At 41.2% G+C, this 20,965-nt stretch overlaps 1 protein-coding gene across 1 annotated transcript in view; it reads right to left on the bottom strand.

Annotated features, from left to right (window-relative positions):
• POLR1F (RNA polymerase I subunit F) overlaps nucleotides 1–17,518 on the bottom strand; it is a 171,798-nt gene extending 154,280 nt beyond the window's left edge. Inside the window, exons 1-2 of the mRNA XM_044064717.1 lie at nucleotides 17,149–17,518; nucleotides 174–315 (exon numbers count right to left, since the gene is read on the bottom strand). Coding sequence (XP_043920652.1) covers nucleotides 174–315; nucleotides 17,149–17,429 — 423 coding nt within the window. The 5' untranslated portion in view covers nucleotides 17,430–17,518. The remainder of the gene's footprint in view (nucleotides 1–173; nucleotides 316–17,148) is intronic.
• Between the last annotated feature and the right edge of the window lie 3,447 nt (nucleotides 17,519–20,965).

Here is a 20,965-nt window from a genome sequence, read left to right as displayed (position 1 = left end):
CCCATTACCTGCATGCTTTTCATCTTGGCAGTCACTACAACAGATGCCTTCACGGTATCACTTCATTTCCTTCCTCCAGTGAGCAAATGTTTTCAATTACAACTATCCAAGAGAGTAATGACAACGTTTTCTTGCAACTGTCAACATTCAGTGGTTAAAAAAAAAGCACATACCACAAGTTTCTTCCCCTTTTTAGGGCAGAAGATGATAAAGTCTGCTTCAATGTTTAGATGGACATATCCTTGGTCATCAAGTATGTCTCCCAATTCTCCGATAATTCTGATATTTTCATAAGCAAGTGGCACACCCTTTAATCTGAGGGAAAAAAAGACAAGACGGCTTACTGGCATTTCAGCTGAAGTTAAACTAAGCAGCATCTACAAATTTGCTTTTATTTTTAGAACAGTAGTCAGTATTACATGTTGTCAAAGTCAATGCTCAATTAAGGAAAAAGATATGCTAGACAGATACCTGCAAGACTAACAGGTAACTAAACTTCAGTTTTAGCTCTTATGTTTATAAAGGGTATTCTGCATGCTGGAAGAAGTCTTCACAGTTAATTCGTATCTACTTTTTGTTTAACCAAGGAATACACACCCTGGGTTCAGGCATTTAGAAACGTGTAACATGACCAACCACACTGACAAATGGTGCCAATTACAAAAATGACAAGGATCTGCATAACAAGAGATCTTTTAAAGTACTCTTGAACAAGTACTGTATTGGAATGTTGTCAGTCTCTTCAGATGATCAGGTAGCAAATATTTCCAAGCACTGCTGTGAAGTTCTGATTCCTCACCAAATGCCATCAATGCTAATGTAAAAATGAAGAAAGGCTATGTGATACAACAGTTCCTCCTGCTTACAAGTAATGAGAAGCAATACCAAGACCGTGCAAGCATAAGCGTCCCCAGCTAAATGCAGAAGACTGGGAGGGGAGAGGGGACACCAGAACCCAGAAAGTGTAAATATTGCAGACACAGCTGTTCAGAAACTGAAAAGTGTGTGCAGTTATTAGCATACTGCAAAAGCAGTTATCCTGCGAGTCCATTTAAACAGTGGCCAGATAAAGTGCTTGCTAATCATACATTCAGTTGACCAAGTGTAAATCTCACCTCATTTTCTTTCTTCCTTGAGAGTAGTTCTACTGCAAGGACAGAGTACAAACAACTTGTTGCATAAAAACAGATGTTATTAGAAAAAAAGCAAGCACTGCGACTTAATTCCTAGCAAGACTGCACTACATAAAACGCTCAACTTCAAAGGCCGTTGTTTTGTGACTTCAGGTAAAGAGTATTAGAATAAAACCATTTTGCAGCTATCCTGAAGAGATCTATACAGGCCTAAGAACTAGCAGCTATCCTGAAGAGATCTATACAGGCCTAAGAACTAGCAGCTATCCTGAAGAGATCTATACAGGCCTAAGAACTAGCAGCTATCCTGAAGAGATCTATACAGGCCTAAGAACTAGCAGCTATCCTGAAGAGATCTATAAAGGCCTAAGAACTAGCTGGTAATCTTGAAGAACGAGTTTGAACAGATACATACAGACTTCCAATATCTGTGCTACAAGCAATGTAGCTTGAAATATTCATTTTCTATTTTGCTGGGTTGCACAGATCTCCTACAGTGGCAAGAGTTTTACCAGACGTGACCTTCCTACTGATAACTTTCTACAACCAAGAAACTGGAATTTTATTTTTAAATTTTCAACTAAGCTATTTTTTTTAACTGACTATGCTGGGAGAAACACTAGTTCTGCACTGTGTTGGCCTGTGACAGAAAGTAACTTAACTGAGCCCTGGGCAACTAGCTGAACCAAGGAACAAGAAAGTTCAAACTGAATGGCTGTTTTTAGCATATATATTGTCTATTTAAACAGTGCCTTGCTTGCTCCTGTGCTCTATTTTGTTGGGCTGTACTGTGCTGTGCATCATGCAATGACAAAACAGTGGACACCATAGACACAAGCCACTAGAATCAACCCAGTCAACATTTTTTAACATCCACATATTTTTCCACCATTACAACTACTGTTCTTCTCACTCAGCCTTGGTGTATCTGTTGCACTACGAGTCTCAGTGCACAGAAAAATGCAAGTAAATTGTTACTATAGACTTTACTAATGACTGCTATCAAAACTCCTGTCTTCTGTGTAGTACTGTTGCAGGCTGTTAGATGTGAAGGTCTGATCTCCCTGTGCAGAAGGGGAGCATCTGTTACTGATACCCTAAGCTATTAAAATATCAAGTTTCAAGAGTGTAATTGTTCAATCATCCACAGTTTATAACTGCCTTCAGCAACTATTTGCAACCTCCCTTCCTGCAGACTATTTGGTAACATTTATCTTTAACTACCTGCAAGAAATAAAAGTCACCAGCCTGACATACATGTCAAATCAGCTTTGGTCTCATCTGTTGGCAACCTCATTAACACTGGATGTCCTTAGGCACAGCAAGACCTGCCTAATGCTCACAGTCAATGAATTAACACTTGATACTCATAATACAGTTTAGGAGAGGTGTACATATCTTAACAAAATTAAGAAACCCCTCTCACTTAAAAATAAGGTGTCTGACAGCACCATTTGTCCACCAAACCAGCATATGCAGAGTTTGTCAAAAAATCACTCCAAAACTTGCTAGACCTAGAACGTTCAAGCCTCACCATAAATCCACTAGCACAACATTACCATTCTCTCATGCTGAAAATAGTCATTAACCTGTGGGACATAAGCAGTTAGAAATGTTCTAATAATTGGCAACTCTATTGTTAAGCATGCAGGCATTGAGCCCTTGAGGTTAGACAAGGGCAGGGTATCAGTTACTTGTTTCTTCAGCACCAGGGTCCTTGACATCACAAGGGATATTCAACCATTCACAACAGGCAAACATGAATATGACTAAGTGGCTGCCCATGTGGGAGTGAATGACTTGGAGTGCTTAACCCTAACAGACATGCAGATAGACCTGGACCTCACAATTAGTGTGTTTGATGCAAGCAAGACTCTGGTCCTGTGTTCTGGGCAAAGGCAGACCTCTGTTAAGTATAAGCACAAGATAAATAAAGTTAAGTACTTTCTATAATGCTAGATCCTTGCTGTCTTCTTCCATCCATCTCAACTTCTGCGTACATCAGATTTGATCAGAGACCAAGGCACAGCACAAAACTGTGAAATAATACTTTAGACGGGTATAATATGGTCAGCTGAAAGACATACATGTGACAATTTGGTAATTGGGATGGAGGGAGGGAAGGTTGAGATGGACGAAGAGGAGCAAGGAACCAGGGTTATGGCAAGTACGTAACTTTTATACTAGATGTTGTCTTTTCAGCCAACTCAACTCATGGGACAGAGTTCCAAACTACTGTGACCTCAGGCTGGTCTCATGAAACGACACTGTGGAGGATGCTGGAGCCAAAGGAAGCACAGGACTTAGACTTTAGGTCCAGTTTATAATGTGAAAAAATATATGAATAGTACACTAGATAGCCGCAGCACAAATTTTGACTATGGGCACTCTGGCAAAGACGGCTGCAGATGCTGCAACTACTCTAGTAGAGTGGGCTTTAGGGTTTTGAGGGAGAGACTGTCCATTCACCTTTCACGTAAAAATAATACAGAGAGCCACCTGGACAGTGTGACTTTCTGCCAATATGACCATGGAAAAAGAAATAAAGAGCCAATCAGTTTTGCTAAAACTTTTGGTACAATGCAAGTAAAATTTCAAATGGTGATGCACATCTTGCAAATATAATGTATACTCTCCTTGCAAATATAATGTATACTCTCCTTTGTTCAAAAAATTTAGGAAGAATACTTGCAAATTAACAGTCTGACTCAGAGCAGCTTCTGAAGCCACTTTGGAGAGAAAAATCAGGATTTGATTGAAGAGAAACCCTACCCTTCTGGAAAATCTGATAGGGGGATTTACACAACAAGGCCTGCAGTTCCAAGATCCTCGTAGCTGAGGTAACTGCCACCAGAAGACAGATTTTTAAGATGGAAATTTTAGATCCATTGCAGCTGCCAGCTCAAAAGGAGATCTAGTCAGGACCTGAAGCAACACGGCAATGTTCCGAGGAGGTACGGGATCCCTCAACAGTGGTGTAAATAGAAAAGTACCTCACAAAAGGCAATTTCAATAAAGCATCCCAGGTCTGCTCCCCCCCCCCCCACATGAAAGCTGGGGGGTGGCTGTGAGCTGTACTTTGATGGCATAAAAACTCACATCTTTCTGGAACAAACCTGCCAAAAAAAGGGTCTAGAGAACTTTGGAGGAGATCCAAATTGCAAAACTTTCCTGGTGGCTGGTTTCTGTGAAGAAGCCAGTACGTGGAGTACAGCCGAAGAATGCTTGGTATTTCTGGCCATCACTGGAACTGCAGAAACCTAGCGGTTAGTTTCAGGGCTTTGATGTCATGATGAGGGCTGGCTAGATGGTGAGAAATGTGGCTTGGAAGGGTTTCCAGCACCTAGACAGGGTGTTTCAGAGGATGCCAAAGAAAAGGGAAACAAATCTGACAAGACCAAAAGGGGGCAAGGAAAATCACTCTCACTTAGCACCAAACAGCTTTCTGAAGGAAGTCTGTGATGAGGGGAAAAGGCAGAAATGTGTACAGGAAGCCCAAGAACAAGTGAAGGTCACAGCATGCTTCAGTGATTCTCCAGGAAGGACAATCAATGCAAAATAGCTGCTTTAGTTGGTATTGAGAGAAGTCATCAAAAGAATGCAACAAGGCTGGCCCCCAGTGGCTATAGATCTTGGCTGCCTCCTACTAATTCAGGGAGCACTCATGAGGCAAGAGAATGGACTTGCTCGATCTGCCTGCTAAAAATTAGATCTCCTCAGGATATGCACTGCCACAAATAATTGCTGGGAAGACATCACCCACTGCCACATCCTCATGGCTTCCTGACCATATGGATACGAACGGGCCCCCCCCATTTGCTGATGTACCAGACTACAGACATGTCTATGTATAGAAATTACATCCCTAGGAAGGGAGTACTGAAAGGCTTGCAACACTAACAGGGGTGCCCTCATTTCCAGTATGCTAATGGCATCTGAAGACATCCATGTGCCTTGGACATTTTTTTCTGCCCCCAGAAGGGAAGCATCCATGGCTACCGTGGCAATGTGGGGTAGAAAGATGAAGGGATGACCTAGGACAACCAGCAGGGACGTCAACCTCTAGTGAATACGGTGTATGTGTATTCTTGTTAGAGACTGCCCAGAAACTACATGGGTTGGTAATGCATGGATCACTTAAGTGAAAGAGTCCACTGCAGCACCACATGTGGAGCTAGATTAACTGAAGCACACATCTACCCTAGCAAATTAGGAATCAGTCTTGCTGGGGACATTGAAAGCTTCCTGGCATAGGGAGAAGACTCTAGAATCCAGGAGTTTGGCAATTTGAGTAATAGTATCAAAGTAGCACCCTATGAATGCTTTCATCTGCACCAGGGTCGGCAGAGTTTTGTTTTTTTCATGTTGACCGTGATTCTTAGTTGATGACATGGCTGGAGCAAGGAGTTCCTGGTCTGAACAAGTAGATCCCCTGTGGAAATGGTTATGACCCAGTTGCCCAACTATGGAACACCTGGAACCCCTGCAGCCTTGGACGTGCTGCAACCATTGACAGGCACTTGGTGAACACCAGAGGGGCCGTCGGGAGAGAAAGGGCAGTGCCCTGAACTGAAAGACTGGCTCCCAACTAAATGCAGAGAAATCTCCTGGACTGTCTTGCTATTTTGATGTGGTAGCAGGCATCCTCTAGGTCCACTGAGTACATCCAGTCATCCTTCCTCAAGAGGTAGAATGAACTAAATTGTGACCATCCAGAATTTCATATGTTTTTACAAACTGGTTTAGATGAATGAAGTCCAGAATGTGCCTGAGGTTCACATTTTTCTTCTGAACTAAAAAGAACCTTGAATGGACTCAGGATCCTTGCTAGGTTAGTGTGACCTCCTGGATGGCTCGCTTTTCTGGCAGCTTTGAAACCTTTACAGCTGCTGACTTCCTCGGACTAGGTGGGACACTGGGAAGCTTTCACTGCATGCTTACTTGGTGGATGGGAAACAAAGGGAATAACATAGCATCTGGTTATCATTCTCTACATCTGAGAATCTTGTGCGGAGGCTAACCAGGACTGAAGGTACAGAGATGAGCACCCCACTCTGCCTCCAAAGTGTGTCAGTTGGGCAACTGTTCAGGAGCACTGGAAGGGTTTTCTGGTAAAGTGACCTCAAAATCCTTGACTTTATGGGCAGTCTCTGCCATGGGAGTGACATTCATTAAAGTTGCCCCCCCCTTTCCACGGGGGGGGGGTCTATCTCCTTAAGTGCCCTAAGCAAAATCTTGAGACCTGCAGAATGACAACCTCTTTCCACCCTTTTGCTTGCAGCAGAAAATCAGTGGTGGTGAGATGGAAAATCAGATGCCCACAGCAGGCACTGTTTTGCTCTGTTGTTCACTTCTGGTGAATATTTTTTTTAACCACAGGTCCAAAGAGGCATCTAAAAAGAACATCTTGAAGCTCTCTGCAAAATCACAGCAATGCTAGTACTTTCTGCTCTTCAAGTGCCATCAGCCGCATTCAATAGCGGGTGCACTGACACACTGGATATAGATTAGAGGCTGGTCAGGTGCAAATCCAGCGTCTTCGGGATGTCTGCAGTAAGATATCCGACAGAGATGTGGAGAGTTTCTTGGTTAAATCTACATGGAATTTTTTTTGGTGAGCTAGATAATTCAGCGCACACAAGGCAAACATCAATGAAACAAGTTTGCTCTCTTTTAGGCTGATGGACAGTAGAGTATGCTCCAATAGCTCCTTCTTTGTGGCTGCCACAACCACAATGGCATCTATAGTGGAACCATTGTTCCTACGAGGGCTATCCCAAAGGGTAACCAGGATCCTATCAGGCTTATGTGGTATCAGCTTCACCAAGCCTGGTTCCTTCCATGTCCACTAAGAGACCAAATCAATGAGCTAATCAGCATGACGAACCAACAAGAAAGTAGATGGGCCAGCCCTAACCAAACCCTCCTGGGAAAGTGCATTGTTAGACCAACACCCTTGTCGTCTCATTAGTTCTAGGATTGCTCTCCAAAGGAGATGTCTTCCAAGGGGGATCTTGGGGAGCCCTCTTCCCTTCTTCAAAGTCAGCATATTCAGTGAGGGAATCCTGAGGGGAGTCTAGATGCCTCCTTTATAAGCACACTTCCTATACCCCTCCATGGTGGTGGGTGGGACTCCAGGGATGCACTGAAGCAGAAGGGGAACTCGCCTGGCTAGTGTCCTCTAAACTTAAGGAAGCCAACTGTCCCTGTTGAGCAGGATGATGTGGAGAAGGGAAACAAAGAATCCAGTAGGGATTAGGGTGGAAACAAGTCTGAGATTGACCTCTTTACAGGGCCTCAAACACTGAAGTTAAAACATGTCCCAAGAGGGGCCTCTAGGATAAAAAGAGAGCTCAAAAGAACCTACCGAGATCTGATCCTACTCCACTCTGAGGGAGACACCAATGCAGAGCTCTCAGAGCCAAGGCACCCAGGGGAACTGAACAGCAGTGGAGTCGAACCTAACCTCCCGTGCATCAACTCCAGTTTCTCAACTCTGAGACCTCTCGAGATCCACTGCTGAAATACAGCATGTAAAGGATACACTCAGTTGAAGTCAAACAAACCATCAGCTCCAATGAGGGCATCCTGCAGGAAACACACAGCTCTCTGGCCACTATATCCAAGAGCCAGACTGTAGAAACAAGAATGGGGGGGGTCATCAGGGCCAGGACTGGCACCCTGGAATAGGATATGGAGGGAGGACCTCCAGCTGGATCTGGGTCTTCAGAAACTTCTGCATTATCCTTTCAATGTCAGTCTTGGACTGGCTCATCGATAACTAAATGTAGCTGAAAGATGATTCCTAAGAGCATCTGGAGGACAGATGATTTGATCTCTCCTGCAATACTGGAGAATGGAGCCAGGGGCTGGCTTGATTTGCAGAAAACCTCAAAGGAGGACTATGGGAACAGTTCAGAATAGGTCCCAAGACAGACATCAGATTCGAGCTTTGGCAGTTGGACCCGGAATTTCAGGAGATCTCTTTATAGCCCCTTCATTACCTTTATCCGTATCTTTGTCCATTTGTTTTTCTTTGTCGTTTGATGGCTTAGGCTTGCCTACATATGTCTTATAAGTAGGAAAGCAGAGCCCAAAGAAGAAGTGGCTGATTCTCCCATGATGGCAGGGAGAATATTCTTTAAAAACAGTTTATTGCATCTAGCCGAGAGGGCTTGAGTATTCAAAGACCATAATGGGCACTAACAACATACACGCTAAAAAGAAAACTCTACAACTAGTCTTAGAAACTGTGGTACACCAGCAACACCTTAACTAAGAAACCAGAAAAAGAAACGTATTAACAAAATAGTTTTGAGAAAAATATTGTAAGGCATTTTAACCCCCCCCCCCCAAAAAACAAAAAAAAAAACTTATCTGACAAACGACCAATTAGTACTGGGCCCGAAGATTATGTCGGAGTCCAATGAGAGGCAAATAAGAGCAGATGTAACGTAGGACAAAGGTATAATGGGTAGAAGGCAGGAGCCCGAATCCTGGATCTGACAATCTAAAAAGTTGCTGATTAGAGATCAGATATGCCTATGAGCTGACGAGGATGGAAAAGACAACACTGGATCTGACTTCAATAACTGGCTAAGCACCTGGTATCATGGCGGAGGGGGGTGCTAATATGCACCAGCCTGGAAGGAGATGAAAGATAGGCCAATATACTTTGCAAGAGATGTCTACACCTCCATGGTTTCCACTTACTGTCCAAAGCCCTTGCTGCCCCTTTGTGGACAATGTTGTCAAGCAGGATGTTCCAACACAATAAATATGATTCTCCTGCATTTAGGACACATCCATGACTGCTTTGTGATACAGACATGGTTTCAGTACAAGGACAGCACTACCTTTTTCACCTGGGCTTAGTGCTTAGATTGCCTTCAGACCGGAGGGACACTGCAGGGGCATTTCTGTATTTGTAAGACATCAACTCAAGGCAAATCCCCATGACCCTTATAGTGAACTTGCTACAAGAATTGTCAATTTCCAGCCTGCTAAAAGACACCACATATGTCCCCAGTAAATCATGATACCAACTACCCTTAAGAAAATTTCTTTAAATGTTATTTCAATTATCTTACAATTAAATGGTGTACCTACACCTTTAAAATAATTAAGCAGTCCACTAGAAGCTGGGACATTCTGGAGCTGTTTCTCACCAACACTGTCCAAGTATACCATGCAAAGCCTTTTTATCTCCATCACTGGTTAAATCAGCCCACAGATTAACAACATTATCTTTTAAAGCCACTAACTCCACAGCAGAAAGAATGAGCTATAATTTATGCACAATGTCACCATTCATTTTGAAGCTCAGCTGCTACTTTTTAAATCTATTTTCAAAAAAAGTGTACCGATCAAGCAGTCCCCAGCAGAACCAAGTATAACAGAAAACTTAAAAATAAACCACCCTGGTGTCCACAGCTATAAATAAGCTCCATAACAGAGGAAAGGACAGCTGCTAACATTACATGTTTTAACATGCAATGCAACAACCCATTTTTTTAGAAAGGTTAACTGCTGGCATTACAAGTTTTGATATGCAATACAGACTACTTTCCCAACTGAAAGTAGTTGCAGGATACAAGGTTTCGACAGTGCTTTTAACTGTCACCAAATCTTGTCATAAAGTATAACTGACTTGCTTACTTACCTGTTTTTCTCAACGCTGTGCTACACACAATATACCCTCCTTGTCTGCTTGGGACCCTAGCCATCTGCGCATGTGCAGAATGGCTGCCTACCACTAACATAGCAGCTGTGCTAACGTCACTCCCTCCCACCCCCCAGTTCCCCTGCCATCAATAGAATAACACCTTTATTGCCACCTCTCCAAGTCCTTAATTCCTGCTTCATGCCTAGAACTTAATCCATCTGCCATGTTGACACTCAACTTAACTAATCCCAAAACTAAAACACACATACCACTCACTTATCACTAGACACTCCTTCACACCTCTAACTATGATGCTAATATTTCTCTTCATAACCAACATTTGTTTGCAACTCACCAAACTTGACCACTAAACTTCAACCGCTACTCAACCTCTCAAAAGATATAACCACATCACCCATGACACCCCCCCATCAACCACTCTAAACTACAACCCCTCCCCCGCGTATTTGCCTTACACATAACCCTCTCTCATTATAATTCAAGGATAAGTTACAATTATCAACAATTAAAAACTAATATACTTAAAATTCTCCATTCGCCTAACACCACTGATCTGCAATATTTTACTGAGTAGCTATATCAACTCAAACCCTGGCCCATGCCACCCCCCACAACCAAAGCCTATCACCTCTAACCACTTAGGCCTTCAATGCTGGAAGCCTTAGAAACAAACCAAAACAACTTCACACATTTCAGAATCTTGGGTAGAAAAACATATTCCTGACCTCAGGTACCAATTCCCAGCTTATAACACTTCCTTCGGTGCTGAATCACTGGACAAAATGGGAGGTGTGGTACTTTTTTATTTTAAACTAAAAACAAATTAAATACTACCTAGTAAAATCGGTGCAAATTCATCACCAATCACAACTACAAATTGCTAATCACTTAGCCTAGCCTTAGTTTTTATTCCACCCAACCCCAGTAACCCACAGAAATTCAAGCTGCTTTTACAGAACCTTCAACTGTATTTCAAGCCAACTAAAAACTATTAAAAAAAAGCTTCAGCATCAACCTCCCAATATCATTGTAATCTGAAACAATGGACTTCTAAACTTCCCTTTGGCTCTCAATTCACTCAAGAACCCACTATGTTAAACTTCCATTCATATAACCACTCTTTACCACCAACTCATATAATATTTTCTTCTTTATCCAAGTACTTCCTCTCTCCAACAGTGAACACTGCATTCAAACTTTCACAATAAGAAACACCCATCACCTTCTTCTCTAAAAAGATTCAGACAATACACAATGAACTAACAAATACAAACTGGTATACCATTGCCTCCATTCGAGGCGCCTTTCTTGCCATTTCAGTATTTACAATTTCCTCTTGGTTCAACAAAACAAAACACTCCTGAAAAAAAAAATCACCTGACTCAATAAAGCTTCCCACAAACAGCTCACTAAAGAATTAAATTATTCCACTCAACATAATGAGAGAGACTGGAAATCCTGAAAAAAAGATGATTCACAAAATAAACATGGATTCACTACTGTAAGAAACTTGGACAAACAAGCTTCTAGAAGCAAAGAGCCCAACATCTAGTCTCCTACCAAAAATCTTCCTGAGCAGCCTTGAACATTTCTGGAAACTCGTTAACTAAATCACCACATTCAACTTCCCTAAATTCAAACACTATGCTTTCCATTTCTAGACAACTTTCAATCAATGATTTTCCAAGAAAATTCCAGCCTCCCTCCTACCTGCTCAAAATCCCCAACCACCCAATCCAAATACTACAACCTCCCCTCTGTACCACCCTCTATTCTACTTCAAAACCATCAAGAAAAGAAACAACACCTTCCTGTCATTAAAATCCCCTCTGATGCTCCAACATCCTAGGACATTCACCCATGGTCTGTTTCACATTAGAGAAAGAGAGACTTCCCTGTTAACCATTCAGAAAACTATACAACTGCCTTGCCAAGAACACTGCACCCTTCATCTGGAAATAAGCAAACATAAATGTTTGCCAACATTTCACCCAAACCTCCATCCTTCTCTGAATTCTGTCCAATCTCCTTCCTACCCACCCTTGGCAAAATCTTAAAAGCTAATTTACACCCAACTCTGTAACCATCTGCAAATGTACAGACTACTCTCTTCTGGACAAGATGGCTTCTGAACAAGACAGTGATGCTAATATAGGCACTTAGAGAGGACATCCTCCTAAACTTTAACAAAGGGAAATTAACTGGTGCTACCTTCACAGACCTAACCAAAGCATTTGCTAGAAGGGACCACTCTCTCTTTTCTTAATTCACTTAATACAGCAAGAATCAACAACTAAGTTCTACAAGGATTCACAAGCTTACTATCAGAAAGATGATTCATGGTCAAAACTGGTAACTCCTCATCAGGTGTAACCTCAATACACTCAGGTGTATCCCAAGGCTCAGTCCTGTCTCCTTTTTCATGAATGCATTGTCCACTGTCCTTTCATTACTTACCTATCACCCTTTTTGCTAACGACATCACATTCCTCCCATTCTGAAATCAAAAACTATCTTTGAGAGGACATGTCCCTATTCAATCTAACTAAAAAAAAAAAATACTCAAACAACAAAAAGACAATTAGTACGACATTCAGTACTAACCCCAAACTGAGGTCCTCAGTTACTCGCAGATCTCTCTCAACTAAACCCCCACTGATTCCTGCAAGCAGCTCCCCTAATCAAAACCTCAACATCCAACACCAAGGACAAAACCTAGACCAAAACTTAACTCACAAGTATTTTGAACTAGAGACTTCCCAATTTCCATCTCTTCAGCGGAAGGAGAGATGGTCATTAAAATAAGGGTTGTCCCTTTCTCATCTCAAGTGTAGGCTGCCACTTGTGGATTCAGCCTCAAAGAAAACCTCTCTGCCTCAGAAACATCTGCCAACACTGTAGATTAATTACCCCCACCAGGACACAAGATTGCTGACAAGTTCAACACAAAGCTCATTCGTTAAACATCTCACTTAGGATAACACCTTCTTGGATGCCAACTTTTCAAAATTAACCTTCAACCCTTAGCTTTCCTTGCTGGCCATTTATTTTCATATATCCTTGACTACAGCATAACCACCCGACAAAAAATAAAATTAAAGCTGCACTGCTCACATCAGTTTCTCCACTCTAGGTCCTCAAATCTGGGAATCCATTCCATCTTCTCTAGAAAAACAGCTGTTTTAAAATAATCCAAGCAAAACTCAAAAGGTTCCCTTTTAAGCGTTGCACCTGTAGTATAACATGAGCAGGAAGAATCACTTAAACACCTAATTTTAGCACCCTCTCATTCAACTCTTAGACACTCACCCATACCAAACTCTTATGCTGTAGATGTGCTTGTTTATAATTTTCAAAATCTCTCTCTCAATCTCTGGTGATGGTACATCTCTGCCTCTGCACTTAACTTATATCTCCCAAACTTCTCTCTCCCCTTCAGTTTTTGATCTTTTTACCTCCTTCCTTTTCCCCTCTCATAATCTCATCATCACTTTCTCTTCCAAATTTCATTTTGGAATGTGTTCTATACTATTCGACTACTGATTTGCTACTTTCTTACTATGAAGTATTCTGTAATTCAAATATTGTGCTAAGATTTTTTTCCTATATGGTGTGCCCAATTATTTCCTCATTAACCTGTTATATACTGTAAGATGTTTTACAAGCTCCTGCACTGAAACTGTAAATGATCCAAGCAGACAATTTTAAATAAAATACAATGAAATTGAATGAACACACAGTAGATACTATAAGACCTTGGCTTTGTCTACTTTTAACTTATTTTAACTTAGCCTTTGAAAGAAATAAGATCAGACCAACTTTTGTGGCAATTTCAACTGAGCAGATATAAATACCTCCTCCTCCTCCTCTCTAAATACATACATTCACTTAGTAGTCCAACTTTTAAGTTTGTCTTTTGTTTTTTAATAGAAAATGGCATTTTAATTCACTTTTTCCGTTGTTTTAGGCCTTTGCCTTTATAGCGTATACCTGCCTAAATCTGCACTGTTGCCAATGTTCATCATACTGCATTTCATTTCTTCGACACTTGATTCCACCTGTAAATCATGACTTACCTTTTCTTTCATTTTAACATTATATACACATACATTTCAAAAGTTGACTGTATCTACAATCATCAACTACAGAGTTTCTCAAGGTAAATAACCCACATCATTACAGTCTACTCTACTGAAACCTAGAAACTGCACTTATATCTGACATTACTCTGCAGATAAGTTGGCTGTGAACAATGCAGCTTGGTTTATGTCCTCATATACATCTATGAGCCTGTCTCCCTCCACATTTCAAATACACAGTCCTAAATTAATCTCTCAAATACATTCTAGTTTTCTGAAGCCTGGCCTCTAGAGGGTGGAAAGAAAGATCCTACTCTTAGATGGGGCTATAATCAGGACATTCCATTTAATAACAAAATATTAAAAATATGTCTTTGAGCATTTTTCTTTCCCTGTAAGGACAGCAAACTTTTTACAGATGTTATTGCCACTTCCTGTTTTAAGTGTGACCCACAGCACTTTTTTTCTTTCTGGTTCTGTATTGTCTTGATCTCTTAGCTTAGAAACTGTATGCAACTTTTTATGCCTCAACTTCTTCGTCGAGAATTCTAGACAAAAACAGTGGGAAGATGAAGGAAGAAAATCAGCGGCAATTTTTAATTATTATTCTAATTCAGTTAAAATGTAATAGATTTTGTATTTCATTAACAATACAAGTGCAAAAATCTAACATCTGGGATTACTGACTGACTGCAATCTTCGATGTAGCAGGAAGTCACAAATAATTTTTTATTAGGAGGGCAAAACTATGAGAAAATTTCAAGGACATTCTACAAAACTCTGGACAACTGACAGGTATATGGCTATATCCTTCGTATCAAAAAGTATATAATGGATACGCTAATTACTGTTGGACATTACTCCTGTTTTCTTTGGAATCCGTAGTGAGCTTAAGCAACTTTGATTTTTTTTTCAAAAATTGGACAAGTTTCTGTGACTATGTTTTCCAGAACAGAAGAGCACATTTATACAGCTATTGCATCAATTTAAAAGAAATATAATGGTTAAGCTCAGATTAGCTAATGACTTGAAACCGAAAAGCAAACACTTTACTAATCTGATCTAAGTCATGCGTTATACACATGGTCCCATCCATCGTATTAAAAGCACAGCCTTAATGATATTGTAGCAGTAGCAAGTTCAGCAGGATAAATCAGACTTCTTTATTTCCAGATCATCCTGTGGATTAGCTAGCATTCCTAGGCAAGCTAAGAGATTAAACCCACCAGTATATTCTGGATCTGTGCAGGAGTCTTCCACCCAGTGGGCAAAGCCTGTTACACCTCCAATGAGAGGTACACAGGTAGCACCCTCCCACCATGCCTAGACCATCTTAAATTCCTCTCAACCTGGAGGAACAATGTTTCTACTCAAAGATCCTCTGAGACCGACGAGCTCTTCATGATCAGGTTACCCAACAGTAGTCGAACCAGACTTCTTCTGTTCACCGGCTTTTGAAACAGGAATAATAAAGCCACAGAGTAAAAAACACTTAAGAATTTTTGTAGGGGGTCTGTACCCCCACAGTCCCTAAATTATATAGAACTTCTCCAATATGGTAAAAAAACCCCTCAGAAATGCACTCCACTGGCTCACACATTACAACACCTTGTGGTGAAACTCAGCATGACATTAAATTCTTAAAATTAATATTCTTAAACCAGTTGTCAACCTACAGGCTAGCCCCTCAGACCACAACCAGGTAAACTGCAATGAATCCTCTCAACCAGCTGTATCTGTAATCTCATCTTGTGACAAAAAGTGAGAATATGAAAACAAACTAGCTAATAAACTAAAACGAATGGCTCAATATTGAATTCACATCCTTCAACACCCCAGCTCAGTATGTCAGCAGTACTGCCACTGCTACACTTATCTGGTGGACAAGTCCAGAATAATATCTTCTAACACTTGTAAACAAAATCCAGAGATACTTACATTCCTCCACTTAAGATAACTCTTCATTTTTCATCCATAGACAACAATAGAGTTTTATGAGGGAAAAAATGACTTCTGAGTGGAGGTGATCATTTTCATATAATCCACTGGTCCACTCCAGTACACAATGGAAAATAAAGCCACACCAGGCTGAAAGTACAACCACACTAAAAATAAAGATGCAACCTTCACATCACCAAAGTGGAAATCCTTAAGACCTTGCTTCCAAACAAATTAAGAACAAGGAGGACAACAAAATACACCACAGGCAATGCCCTTCTCCCTCCCTGAATGCATCTGACTTAACACTCAGAAGGGCAACTCAAATTCCTCAAAATTAAAAGCACGAAATGTCACACAGTAGCAGACTTGCCATACTGTTACACCAAAGCAAGACAAAGACATTTACTGCCCATGACCCCTTTATTACCCTTACAAGGACAAAATCAGAATGGTACTGCTACTCCGTAATTAATGGCTTTAACTAGATGAAGTCTCCTTACTAGCTCTGTGATATAAACATTCCCAAAAAGTCTAGGAAGCACAGCCCTTCCACTGCTAGAACACACCTTCTTGCCCCCTTTCTAAAAAAGGACCAGAATCATACCTATCAACTTTACAGATTTTCGTAGAATGCCCAGATATTTTTGGTCTGTTCCTCATAAAAATTGTGTGCTTTTTTGGGGACAAATCACTGGGATGATCTAAGGATTGAAGTAAAAAAAAAAAAAACGACATGAATTTGAGCTTCAGAATTCATATCCTTCAGAAAACGTATGGTAGCACAAATCATGTTTTTCTAGCAATATTAAAAACGTGTCCCTATTTTTGGGCCTCTGCCCCTTCCTCCAATTTTGTTATGCTTTGTCCAGATTTCTATCACTAGCAGGTTGACAGGAATGACCACAATCCTTTTAAATAACACTGAAAGGTGCTAACTATGGTAACAATGCCGTGCTCTATCAATATCTTCAAACAGAACTCATCCACACCTACCGCCCTGTACAGTGAATATTTAATCACCACTACAAACTCGTATACAGAAAGAGTTAGCACACCCAATATTTTTTCGCAACACGTCCGTTAATTGCCAAACTGAAAATAGATAATCTACCGTTGTCAATATTATTCGGAAAGGTATAACAAAGTATGCAAACAGTGCATAAACACTACAGATGAAATGCCTTTTGATTTAAAAGGAATCTACCTTTGTCAATATTGTTCTGAAAGGTATAACAAAGCATGCAGAAAGTGCATAGACACTATAGATGAAATGCCTTTTGATTTAAAAGGCATTCGAAAAGCATATTACCTTTCGGAATACCTCAGTAACTCAGCATTGAGCTGTTCCTCAATACCACTTTTTTTCTTCTTGAGATACATGGGAGAAAGTGCTATATGTCTTCTGCGTTTATCCACTACTAAGCAAGAATACCGCGATTTTAAGAGAGAACATGCGTCTGCAAAAGATGGAATAAGACTGGTAATGGGCGTAGGAACACATACCTCTCCGTTCAAAGCTGAACTAGACAACTGAGTATTATTATTTACAACCACCTTTTGCAATGAGGTCTCCATGCTGGAAACTGCCATAAAGTAATCTCATACGTACGAAAAGTGTCGCGCTGCAGTCGTAAATTGCACAGTTGGTATTTGTGTATGTGTACTGTATAGGTCATGAGCAGACTGTGATCCGCTGTGGCGACCCCTAACCAAAGCCGAAAGAGTAAGAAGAAGTACTGTATAGGTCGGAGGAGAGTAAACTGTTTACTTTTTAGACCCGCCCCCCTACCTGTTTACTTTTTAGACCCCCCCCCTACCTGTTTACTTTTTAGACCCTTTTCCCCACCTACCTGCTTCAAGTATGACAAGTTCTAAGTGTGACTTTTCTGTTCGGTATTTACTTATCCACTGTGTCAAGTTTGTATTAATGTTGATTAACATATATGAATATTAATTGTGTCACACAAAATTGAAGTATTGCCGCAAGGGCTGGGCGGCCCTACCTACTGTGGTAATCTGTGGTGGGACGTTCAAGGGTTACTGTTTGTTAACAGACATTGCATCCACCACAGTAATTAAAGTAAGGTTCTGGAATGAAGTTACTGTTAGCATTATCAGAAAAAAAAAATCACATAACACGTTAATTTGGTTGAAAAGCATATACATACACATTGCGGTACTGTTTGCAAATGAAGTGGCATTAATTAGCTTACTCTGGACGCCATTGAGACATAATTTAACGTTAGTGACAGTTTATGTTTACAGAACATTAAGCAGTGATTTGGTGGCAAGAGGTTCTCCGGTTCGATTCTCGGCTGGAGTGCCTTCTGTACGGAGTCTGCATGTCGTCCCTGTGGTAGCGTGGGTTTCCTCCCACATCCCAAAGACATGCTGTAGGTGTATTGGATGCTCTAAATTGGCCCTAGGTGTGAGTTTGCGTGTGTGTACCTTTCGTGGAATGTTGCGCGCCGGGTTGGCAACTCGACACCGTAAAACTCCACTTCCAATCATGAGCAGGTGATCCGCTGTGGCGACCCTTAAAAGGGAAAATCCGAAAGAAGAAGAATAGCAATGATTTGGTAACGATAGTCCAAAGAGCGTTGTTGCATTAATTAACACGGTCTGGAAAGTTGAGCATGGTGTGAATTTATAACTTTCACAATGATGTACGTTATACTTTGAATTATCTGCTGCAGAAGCAGACACATTTTTCTTAATATGTTGCTTAGTAGAAGTGTGCTAGATTTGCAATTAAAACTGTTTTGACCTAGTTATATATTGCTTGTTTGCTAGCTAAAATATCTGTATACATCTGTGCCTCACAGTTACAAATTGAAAGAGTCTTAGGTTCGTAGGAGTCTCCTAGGCTAATGGCTCTAGGGCCTTTACAAGCCTAGCAGTGTAATAACCCGTGCACCCTTATTGACAATAGTTAAATGGTTGGTGTTAGCAGAGCGATTCTGGGATCAGCACCGACTGTCCCTGTCCATGAGGGGCATAGTTGCCACCCCCCAGGGTGAATTTATGGTATCCCATCCAGTTGTCAGGGTTGCGCTTGAATAGGGTCATTGAGGACCTCTGCTTCACATGGAGTGGGAGCTTATTTTAGAGGAACAGCAATAGCTGGGACATATATCTGTCTTTCTAGAATGTTCTGTTAATGTCACAGGCTAGGTTCCAATCCCTGGAGCGAGTTATTCTTGTCCCATTTGATTTGTGGATGTGCAGCATTTCCATTAGGGCAGGGTCCGAGACTGCTCTGTAGGTTAGACACAGGTCACCTCTCAGCAGCCTGTACGATACAGAGTGTAGTGGCAGGGCTTTTAGTCTTTCCATGTATGTTATGTTTTGGAGGCCCTAGATTCTCTTGGTTGGAAACCTTTGTGGTGTCTCCAGTTGCTGTGGGTGTCTGGTGAGGTACATACAGAAGGGGAGCATTGTACTCAATTAGTGGTCTGATAAGGGTCAAGTAAAGCAGAGCTATAACCTCCCTGGTTTTGGATGCAATGCCCTTATTTATGAGATGCGCAATGTAGAATGCTTTTCTTACCGCTACGGACACATGGTGATTGAAGTTTAGATTTCTATCAACCTGTGTTCCCAAGTATCGTACGAGTTTGAGCTTAGAGGGGGTGCTATCTGTATCATAATTAGTAGGGGCTTTTACTGTGCCAAAGGGGATAATGAGGCATTTTTTTGTGTTAAGTCTTAGTTCATGAGTTTGGCAGCAATCATTTGTCTGTGTCAGCCCTTTCTGTAATATGGTAACATCGTCAGGGGACTCTTTGATTGCACCCAGTTTACAGTAATCTGCAAACTTGGTAAGCCACAGGCCATCTACCTTGGCCTGGACTTCAGAGAAATAGATTCCAAACCGTAGAGGGCCCGACACAGGTCCTTGTGGTACTCCACTGGTAACTGGTCTACTGATGGAGGTGCTATCCATCTAGTAATGTATGGGTTAATCTCTAGCTGGGAGAGTTTCTGTATGATACCTGAATGGGGGATTGTGTCAAAGGCCTCGGCTAAATCAAAATAGGCAGTATGTACTGTTTTGATCTTATTCAGGCCTTTGGTGACATTCTCAAAGAAGTCTACTAGGTTTAGCAAAATCTATCCTTAACAAAACCAAACCAAATGGACAAGTAGGATGGCAAAGGTGAAACACAAAACATAACTATTAACACTTCAAAAACAGAATCCACCTCAGGGCTGTGGATAACCAACTCCAGAAAGGAAGCCAACAAACACCGGTGTTGAAGTCACCACAGACACAGTTAATTTAAGCTCACAATTCTCTATTAGCTTTCCATCAGAACACAGATCGGATTTCCCTCAGAATTAAAGAAATCCACACATAGTCCACTTCTATAAGAAATCACTTCACTGTAAAATTAATTACCAATTGACTAATTAAGAGTTAAAAATGATTAAAAATCTGTGTAAATATTAAAGCAGTATTAGCGTGTTTTGGTTCAAGGTTTGAGGGTTGCCTATGTCCTTGTAGATAAGGTCCATGATGATTCTTTCCATGGCCCTGTAGATAAGGCTGGTTAGGCTTATGGGTCAGTAGTTCCCAGGGTCAGTTGATGGACCCCGTTTGTGAAAGGGGATTACTGTTGTTCTCCACTCTGCCAGGACAAAGCCAGTTTTCAGGCTTTGGTTAAAGAGACTGCTGAGTGGTTCTGCTAGGTCTTGTTTTAGATTGTTTAGTAAGAAGCTTGGGATGTTATCTGGTCCCATCGAGGCCATGGTTTTGGCCTTGGAGAGTGCTTGTATGACCTTTTCTTTAGAGATACTTGGTAGAGGACTGGTGTCAGGACTGCTTTGGGGTATGTCTGGCAGGAACGGGGGGGGGGGGATTATTGCCAAATCTGTCAGCTAGCAGGTTGGCAGTTTTCTCAGGCTCAGTGTCAGTGGTACTGTCAGCTATAAGTTTGGCACACAGCTGGGCATTCCTTTTTGGGTTTCAGACATGGCTAAATAATCCCTTATGATTGTCTTTAGCTAGGGATGCTAATTTAGACTTATAGCTAGCCTTAGAGGACTTAAGATATCTGATTTGCTTGTCCAAGCTGTGGAGGGTATTCTTCCAGTGTTGAGTAAGTTCCCTACTGTTTTTAGAT

Source organism: Protopterus annectens, chromosome 3.part0 (genome assembly GCF_019279795.1).
Source record: "Protopterus annectens isolate FY-2018-M chromosome 3.part0, PAN1.0, whole genome shotgun sequence".
Classification (NCBI taxonomy): domain Eukaryota; kingdom Metazoa; phylum Chordata; order Ceratodontiformes; family Protopteridae; genus Protopterus; species Protopterus annectens.
Note: the sequence above shows the minus strand (reverse complement) of the source record. Positions and strands in the feature narration are given on the sequence as shown.